The following is a 10373-nucleotide window of genomic DNA, read 5'->3' as shown; positions in this document are numbered from 1 at the left end:
AAATAAACTTTTCTGAAGGATTCATAATAAATATTTCAATTATTCAGTTGTTATAAATGATTAAATCAAATAAAAATTAATTAATTTGTAAATTTAATAATGTCGCCTAAAAAATTATGTGTTTATCACGGCCAAAAAGTGCCATTTTGCCCTCGCCTTCTTTCTGGCCACGGCCATTAAAAAAAAGGCTCGGACAAAAAAGAAACTTTTTAATAATTACGATTTTATTTTGACCGCAACTATCATAAAAATGTTTATACAGGATCCTGTGTAGTCGGTAGCAGTAAAAGTAAAATCGTTTTTACATATTTTCCATTTTGTATATTTTTGACTTTCTTGGTGTAATTTTTATTGTATTTTTTAATTTTATTTTTAACGTTTTATGTAATTTCTGCTTTATTATTATTTTGTTTGTTTCCTTGAGTTCTTTTATTCATATTTAAGTTTTTTTTTAATTGTTTTATTTAATTTTTGCTTACAATAAAGTTTGATATTTTTGTTTTGTTTCCTTTAATAGATACAGTGTATTTAATAAATAGATACAGGGTGTTTTCGATATACACTACGAAAAATTGATCACGGTCTTTTACCACTTACTCGGTATACTGAATTCACAGATGAAATATCCACCTAAAACAACAAACCTTGGATTGTTGCTAAACAATCAAGATTATAATTTTTAATCCAGTGGCGAACTGGAAATTTTGACCAAATTTAGAAAACGACAAGATTTTTACATAGTGCATTTTTTCTCAATTGATTTTACTTGTCACCAATTACCGTGTTTTGTTTGCTAGTGTATTTCAAAAACAGCCTTTATTAACTAAATGAAGACTTGACATAAATAACGGGCTGAGCGCCAAATCGCATATTTGGGATCCATTAGCAAAACCTAATATAATTTATGCCGTTAGCTTAATATGAAAATGTTTGATTATATTAGAATATGATTTGGCGCTTAGCCCGATATTTTAGTCTTTGTACTCGGATTAAAATAAAAGAAAAACACAAGGTTAAGTTTAAGCTAGTACAATTTGTTAACTGAAGTGAATTAATTCTTGATTTCTTAAAAACTAACTTGTTGACTCAAAGACTTTGCGATCTTTAACAAACAACAAACTTTTAAAGCTATTTCGTAGTCAAATTAAAAAAAAAACACATACAAAAACGATAAGTTTATGATTACAAAAATTATCTCTTTTATAGATTTTTATATATGCTTAAAATAACCAAAATATCTTCCTTTAATATTAAAACTAAAAAATATCCATATTTAACCTAACGAAAAGACAGAATAGAATGAAATCCTTGACGAACAAAAATAATAATTCTTCCATTCGTTGGACCAACATAATTCTGCCTTGACGTACCAAAGCTATTGAGAATTACAACAGTACTTATAAAACCAGCTTAGCTTATTATTTCTGCTATCTTGTTGCACAAAGCAGAAGCTCCATTGCGAATGTTTTCCACGTCCCACACTATAACCTTCAAACGTTGCTCATCCTGCAACAATTATATTCAATCAACAGTCAAACACACCTCAAATCATTACATTATACGTTTCCATTTTAGCTCTGCAAGTAAAAATAAACGTCTTGAAAGCGGCTTCTTGGAAATGGGAAATTGTAGCGTCCGCGTGGAGTTCATTTTCCATTGCTAGACCAACTTCTTCCGCAGTTTTGTTGAGAATCTTCTCAGCAGTTGCAGAAAACACCGTCACCCAATGAGAACCACTAAAATCGGCAATGAGCATCTGAAATCAATAGTTAATAATTATAAGTAGTGAATGTACCAAATTTGGTTGTTCGAACTTTAGAACTGTCGAAGTTACGAAATTTTATAGACACATTTTGATTTTGAGTTAGTCCTATATATGAATAGTTCTAAAATTTCTACTTCTTGTTCTAAAATCTTATAATTTAATACACTAGATAAGTATCCTGAAAGTAGTAAATGTACCAAATTTGGTTGTTCTATCTTTAAAACTGTCAATGTTACGAAATTTTATAGACAAATTTTGATTTTGAGTTAGTCCTCCATATGAAAAATTCTAAAATTCCTACTTCTTGTTCTAAAATCCTATTATTTAATACACTAGATAAGTATCCTGAAAGTAGCAAATGTACCAAATTTGGTTGTTCCAAATTTGGTTGTTCCATCTTTAAAACTGTCGAAGTTACCAAATTTGATAGACACATTTTGATTTTGAGTTAGTCCTCCATATGAAAAATTCTAAAATTCTTACTTCTTGTTCTAAAATTGTATAATTTAATACACTTTATAAGCATCTCCAAACTAGTAAATATACCAAATTCAAGTGTTCTAACTTTAAAATCGTCAAAGTTTCGGAATTTAAGGAAATTTGTATTTGTTTTTCCAACATAGTATGAAAAAATTCTAAAATTCTTACTTCTTGTTCTAAAACTCTATAAACTAATACACTAAATAAGCATTCTGAAGGTAGTAAATGTACCAAATGTGGTTGTTCTATATTTAAAACTGTCGAAGTTACGAAATTTTATAGACACATTTTGATTTTGAGTTAGTCCTCCATATGAAAAATTCTAAAATTCTTACTTCTAGTTCTAAAATTCTATAATTTAATACACTTTATAAGCATCTCCAAACTAGCAAATATACCAAATTCAAGTGTTCTAACTTTAAAATTGTCAAAGTTTCGGAATTTAAGGAAATTTGTGTTTGTTTTTCCAACATAGTATGAAAAAATTCTAAAATTCTTACTTCTTGTTCTAAAACTCTATAAATTAATACACTAAATAAGCATTCTGAAGGTAGTAAATGTACCAAATGTGGTTGTTCTATATTTAAAACTGTCGAAGTTACGTAATTTTATAGACACATTTTGATTTTGAGTTAGTCCTCCATATGAAAAATTCTAAAATTCTTACTTCTAGTTCTAAAATTCTATAATTTAATACACTTTATAAGCATCTCCAAACTAGCAAATATACCAAATTCAAGTGTTCTAACTTTAAAATTGTCAAAGTTTCGGAATTTAAGGAAATTTGTGTTTGTTTTTCCAACATAGTATGAAAAAATTCTAAAATTCTTACTTCTTGTTCTAAAACTCTATAAATTAATACACTAAATAAGCATTCTGAAGGTAGTAAATGTACCAAATGTGGTTGTTCTATATTTAAAACTGTCGAAGTTACGAAATTTTATAGACACATTTTGATTTTGAGTTAGTCCTCCATATGAAAAATTCTAAAATTCTTACTTCTAGTTCTAAAATTCTATAATTTAATACACTTTATAAGCATCTCCAAACTAGCAAATATACCAAATTCAAGTGTTCTAACTTTAAAATTGTCAAAGTTTCGGAATTTAAGGAAATTTGTGTTTGTTTTTCCAACATAGTATGAAAAAATTCTAAAATTCTTACTTCTTGTTCTAAAACTCTATAAATTAATACACTAAATAAGCATTCTGAAGGTAGTAAATGTACCAAATGTGGTTGTTCTATATTTAAAACTGTCGAAGTTACGTAATTTTATAGACACATTTTGATTTTGAGTTAGTCCTCCATATGAAAAATTCTAAAATTCTTACTTCTAGTTCTAAAATTCTATAATTTAATACACTTTATAAGCATCTCCAAACTAGTAAATATACCAAATTCAAGTGTTCTAACTTTAAAATTGTCAAAGTTTCGGAATTTAAGGAAATTTGTGTTTGTTTTTCCAACATAGTATGAAAAAATTCTAAAATTCTTACTTCTTGTTCTAAAACTCTATAAATTAATACACTAAATAAGCATTCTGAAGGTAGTAAATGTACCAAATGTGGTTGTTCTATATTTAAAACTGTCGAAGTTACGAAATTTTATAGACACATTTTGATTTTGAGTTAGTCCTCCATATGAAAAATTCTAAAATTCTTACTTCTAGTTCTAAAATTCTATAATTTAATACACTTTATAAGCATCTCCAAACTAGCAAATATACCAAATTCAAGTGTTCTAACTTTAAAATTGTCAAAGTTTCGGAATTTAAGGAAATTTGTGTTTGTTTTTCCAACATAGTATGAAAAAATTCTAAAATTCTTACTTCTTGTTCTAAAACTCTATAAATTAATACACTAAATAAGCATTCTGAAGGTAGTAAATGTACCAAATGTGGTTGTTCTATATTTAAAACTGTCGAAGTTACGTAATTTTATAGACACATTTTGATTTTGAGTTAGTCCTCCATATGAAAAATTCTAAAATTCTTACTTCTAGTTCTAAAATTCTATAATTTAATACACTTTATAAGCATCTCCAAACTAGCAAATATACCAAATTCAAGTGTTCTAACTTTAAAATTGTCAAAGTTTCGGAATTTAAGGAAATTTGTGTTTGTTTTTCCAACATAGTATGAAAAAATTCTAAAATTCTTACTTCTTGTTCTAAAACTCTATAAATTAATACACTAAATAAGCATTCTGAAGGTAGTAAATGTACCAAATGTGGTTGTTCTATATTTAAAACTGTCGAAGTTACGAAATTTTATAGACACATTTTGATTTTGAGTTAGTCCTCCATATGAAAAATTCTAAAATTCTTACTTCTAGTTCTAAAATTCTATAATTTAATACACTTTATAAGCATCTCCAAACTAGCAAATATACCAAATTCAAGTGTTCTAACTTTAAAATTGTCAAAGTTTCGGAATTTAAGGAAATTTGTGTTTGTTTTTCCAACATAGTATGAAAAAATTCTAAAATTCTTACTTCTTGTTCTAAAACTCTATAAATTAATACACTAAATAAGCATTCTGAAGGTAGTAAATGTACCAAATGTGGTTGTTCTATATTTAAAACTGTCGAAGTTACGTAATTTTATAGACACATTTTGATTTTGAGTTAGTCCTCCATATGAAAAATTCTAAAATTCTTACTTCTAGTTCTAAAATTCTATAATTTAATACACTTTATAAGCATCTCCAAACTAGTAAATATACCAAATTCAAGTGTTCTAACTTTAAAATTGTCAAAGTTTCGGAATTTAAGGAAATTTGTGTTTGTTTTTCCAACATAGTATGAAAAAATTCTAAAATTCTTACTTCTTGTTCTAAAACTATATAAATTAATACACTAAATAAGCATTCTGAAAGTAGTAAATGTACCAAATTTGGTTGTTCTATGGTTAAAACTGTCGACGTTACGAAATTTAATAGACAAATTTTGATTTTGAGTTAGTCCTCCATATGAAAAATTCCAAAATTCTTACTTCTTACTCTAAAGTTCTATAATTTGATACACTAAATAACCATTCTGAAAGTGGTAAATGTACTAAATTTGGTTGTTCTATCTTTAAACCAGTCAAAGTTACCAAATTTTATAGACAAATTTTGATTTTGAGTTAGTCCTCCATATGAAAAATTCTAAAATTCCTACTTCTTGTTCTAAAACTCTATAATTTAATACACTTTATAAGCATCTCCAAACTAGTAAATATACCAAATTCAAGTGTTCTAACTTTAAAATCGTCAAAGTTTCGGAATTTAAGGAAATTTGTATTTGTTTTTCCAACATAGTATGAAAAAATTCTAAAATTCTTACTTCTTGTTCTAAAACTCTATAAACTAATACACTAAATAAGCATTCTGAAGGTAGTAAATGTACCAAATGTGGTTGTTCTATATTTAAAACTGTCGAAGTTACGAAATTTTATAGACACATTTTGATTTTGAGTTAGTCCTCCATATGAAAAATTTTAAAATTCTTACTTCTAGTTCTAAAATTCTATAATTTAATACACTTTATAAGCATCTCCAAACTAGTAAATATACCAAATTCAAGTGCTCTAACTTTAAAATTGTCAAAGTTTCGGAATTTAAGGAAATTTGTGTTTGTTTTTCCAACATAGTATAAAAAAATTCTAAAATTCTTACTTCTTGTTCTAAAACTCTATAAATTAATACACTAAATAAGCATTCTGAAGGTAGTAAATGTACCAAATGTGGTTGTTCTATATTTAAAACTGTCGAAGTTACGAAATTTTATAGACACATTTTGATTTTGAGTTAGTCCTCCATATGAAAAATTCTAAAATTCTTACTTCTAGTTCTAAAATTCTATAATTTAATACACTTTATAAGCATCTCCAAACTAGCAAATATACCAAATTCAAGTGTTCTAACTTTAAAATTGTCAAAGTTTCGGAATTTAAGGAAATTTGTGTTTGTTTTTCCAACATAGTATGAAAAAATTCTAAAATTCTTACTTCTTGTTCTAAAACTCTATAAATTAATACACTAAATAAGCATTCTGAAGGTAGTAAATGTACCAAATGTGGTTGTTCTATATTTAAAACTGTCGAAGTTACGAAATTTTATAGACACATTTTGATTTTGAGTTAGTCCTCCATATGAAAAATTCTAAAATTCTTACTTCTAGTTCTAAAATTCTATAATTTAATACACTTTATAAGCATCTCCAAACTAGTAAATATACCAAATTCAAGTGCTCTAACTTTAAAATTGTCAAAGTTTCGGAATTTAAGGAAATTTGTGTTTGTTTTTCCAACATAGTATAAAAAAATTCTAAAATTCTTACTTCTTGTTCTAAAACTCTATAAATTAATTCACTAAATAAGCATTCTGAAAGTAGTAAATGTACCAAATTTGGTTGTTCTATATTTAAAACTGTCGAAGTTACGAAATTTTATAGACACATTTTGATTTTGAGTTAGTCCTCCATATGAAAAATTCTAAAATTCTTACTTCTTGTTCTAAAACTCTATAAATTAATTCACTAAATAAGCATTCTGAAAGTAGTAAATGTACCAAATTTGGTTGTTCTATATTTAAAACTGTCGAAGTTACGAAATTTTATAGACACATTTTGATTTTGAGTTAGTCCTCCATATGAAAAATTCTAAAATTCTTACTTCTTGTTCTAAAACTCTATAAATTAATACACTAAATAAGCATTCTGAAGGTAGTAAATGTACCAAATGTGGTTGTTCTATATTTAAAACTGTCGAAGTTACGAAATTTTATAGACACATTTTGATTTTGAGTTAGTCCTCCATATGAAAAATTCTAAAATTCTTACTTCTAGTTCTAAAATTCTATAATTTAATACACTTTATAAGCATCTCCAAACTAGTAAATATACCAAATTCAAGTGCTCTAACTTTAAAATTGTCAAAGTTTCGGAATTTAAGGGAATTTGTGTTTGTTTTTCCAACATAGTATAAAAAAATTCTAAAATTCTTACTTCTTGTTCTAAAACTCTATAAATTAATACACTAAATAAGCATTCTGAAAGTAGTAAATGTACCAAATGTGGTTGTTCTATATTTAAAACTGTCGAAGTTACGAAATTTTATAGACACATTTTGATTTTGAGTTAGTCCTCCATATGAAAAATTCTAAAATTCTTACTTCTAGTTCTAAAATTCTATAATTTAATACACTTTATAAGCATCTCCAAACTAGTAAATATACCAAATTCAAGTGCTCTAACTTTAAAATTGTCAAAGTTTCGGAATTTAAGGAAATTTGTGTTTGTTTTTCCAACATAGTATAAAAAAATTCTAAAATTCTTACTTCTTGTTCTAAAACTCTATAAATTAATACACTAAATAAGCATTCTGAAGGTAGTAAATGTACCAAATGTGGTTGTTCTATATTTAAAACTGTCGAAGTTACGAAATTTTATAGACACATTTTGATTTTGAGTTAGTCCTCCATATGAAAAATTCTAAAATTCTTACTTCTAGTTCTAAAATTCTATAATTTAATACACTTTATAAGCATCTCCAAACTAGCAAATATACCAAATTCAAGTGTTCTAACTTTAAAATTGTCAAAGTTTCGGAATTTAAGGAAATTTGTGTTTGGGTTTCCAACATAGTATGAAAAAATTCTAAAATTCTTACTTCTTGTTCTAAAACTCTATAAATTAATACACTAAATAAGCATTCTGAAGGTAGTAAATGTACCAAATGTGGTTGTTCTATATTTAAAACTGTCGAAGTTACGAAATTTTATAGACACATTTTGATTTTGAGTTAGTCCTCCATATGAAAAATTCTAAAATTCTTACTTCTAGTTCTAAAATTCTATAATTTAATACACTTTATAAGCATCTCCAAACTAGCAAATATACCAAATTCAAGTGTTCTAACTTTAAAATTGTCAAAGTTTCGGAATTTAAGGAAATTTGTGTTTGTTTTTCCAACATAGTATGAAAAAATTCTAAAATTCTTACTTCTTGTTCTAAAACTCTATAAATTAATACACTAAATAAGCATTCTGAAGGTAGTAAATGTACCAAATGTGGTTGTTCTATATTTAAAACTGTCGAAGTTACGAAATTTTATAGACACATTTTGATTTTGAGTTAGTCCTCCATATGAAAAATTCTAAAATTCTTACTTCTAGTTCTAAAATTCTATAATTTAATACACTTTATAAGCATCTCCAAACTAGCAAATATACCAAATTCAAGTGTTCTAACTTTAAAATTGTCAAAGTTTCGGAATTTAAGGAAATTTGTGTTTGTTTTTCCAACATAGTATGAAAAAATTCTAAAATTCTTACTTCTTGTTCTAAAACTCTATAAATTAATACACTAAATAAGCATTCTGAAGGTAGTAAATGTACCAAATGTGGTTGTTCTATATTTAAAACTGTCGAAGTTACGAAATTTTATAGACACATTTTGATTTTGAGTTAGTCCTCCATATGAAAAATTCTAAAATTCTTACTTCTAGTTCTAAAATTCTATAATTTAATACACTTTATAAGCATCTCCAAACTAGTAAATATACCAAATTCAAGTGTTCTAACTTTAAAATTGTCAAAGTTTCGGAATTTAAGGAAATTTGTGTTTGTTTTTCCAACATAGTATAAAAAAATTCTAAAATTCTTACTTCTTGTTCTAAAACTCTATAAATTAATACACTAAATAAGCATTCTGAAAGTAGTAAATGTACCAAATTTGGTTGTTCTATGTTTAAAACTGTCGACGTTACGAAATTTAATAGACAAATTTTGATTTTGAGTTAGTCCTCCATATGAAAAATTCCAAAATTCTTACTTCTAAATTTCTAAAGTTCTATAATTTGATACACTAAATAACCATTCTGAAAGTAGTAAATGTACTAAATTTGGTTGTTCTATCTTTAAACCAGTCAAAGTTACCAAATTTTATAGACAAATTTTGATTTTGAGTTAGTCCTCCATATGAAAAATTCTAAAATTCCTACTTCTTGTTCTAAAACTCTATAATTTAATACACTTTATAAGCATCTCCAAACTAGCAAATATACCAAATTCAAGTGTTCTAACTTTAAAATTGTCAAAGTTTCGGAATTTAAGGAAATTTGTGTTTGTTTTTCCAACATAGTATAAAAAAATTCTAAAATTCTTACTTCTTGTTCTAAAACTCTATAAATTAATTCACTAAATAAGCATTCTGAAGGTAGTAAATGTACCAAATGTGGTTGTTCTATATTTAAAACTGTCGAAGTTACGAAATTTTATAGACACATTTTGATTTTGAGTTAGTCCTCCATATGAAAAATTTTAAAATTCTTACTTCTAGTTCTAAAATTCTATAATTTAATACACTTTATAAGCATCTCCAAACTAGTAAATATACCAAATTCAAGTGTTCTAACTTTAAAATTGTCAAAGTTTCGGAATTTAAGGAAATTTGTGTTTGTTTTTCCAACATAGTATACAAAAATTCTAAAATTCTTACTTCTTGTTCTAAAACTCTATAAATTAATTCACTAAATAAGCATTCTGAAAGTAGTAAATGTACCAAATTTGGTTGTTCTATATTTAAAACTGTCGAAGTTACGAAATTTTATAGACACATTTTGATTTTGAGTTAGTCCTCCATATGAAAAATTCTAAAATTCTTACTTCCAGTTCTAAAATTCTATAATTTAATACACTTTATAAGCATCTCCAAACTAGTAAATATACCACATTCAAGTGTTCTAACTTTAAAATTGTCAAAGTTTCGGAATTTAAGGAAATTTGTGTTTGTTTTTCCAACATAGTATAAAAAAATTCTAAAATTCTTACTTCTTGTTCTAAAACTCTATAAATTAATTCACTAAATAAGCATTCTGAAGGTAGTAAATGTACCAAATGTGGTTGTTCTATATTTAAAACTGTCGAAGTTACGAAATTTTATAGACACATTTTGATTTTGAGTTAGTCCTCCATATGAAAAATTCTAAAATTCTTACTTCCAGTTCTAAAATTCTATAATTTAATACACTTTATAAGCATCTCCAAACTAGTAAATATACCACATTCAAGTGTTCTAACTTTAAAATTGTCAAAGTTTCGGAATTTAAGGAAATTTGTATTTGTTTTTCCAACATAGTATGAAAAAAT

General features: G+C 26.0%; 1 protein-coding gene across 2 annotated transcripts in view; it reads right to left on the bottom strand.

Moving 5' to 3' along the window:
* Window positions 1–438: 438 nt before the first annotated feature.
* The window catches only part of LOC148167668 (replication protein A 70 kDa DNA-binding subunit-like), a 45997-nt gene continuing 36062 nt past the window's right edge, over window positions 439–10373 (bottom strand). For both annotated transcript variants that reach the window (XM_088045834.1, XM_088045833.1), the window contains 2 exons: window positions 1556–1756; window positions 439–1506 (listed from right to left, as the gene is read on the bottom strand). In XM_088045834.1, coding sequence (XP_087901960.1) covers window positions 1411–1506; window positions 1556–1756 — 297 coding nt within the window. In that variant the 3' untranslated portion in view covers window positions 439–1410. The remainder of the gene's footprint in view (window positions 1507–1555; window positions 1757–10373) is intronic.

The sequence above is a fragment of the Gnatocerus cornutus genome, chromosome 9 (assembly GCF_029298725.1).
Source record: "Gnatocerus cornutus isolate USDA-ARS CGAHR chromosome 9, icGnaCorn1.1, whole genome shotgun sequence".
NCBI classification, from domain to species: Eukaryota; Metazoa; Arthropoda; class Insecta; order Coleoptera; family Tenebrionidae; genus Gnatocerus; species Gnatocerus cornutus.
The sequence above is the reverse complement of the archived record's forward strand: the minus strand, read 5'-3'. Positions and strand labels throughout refer to the sequence as shown.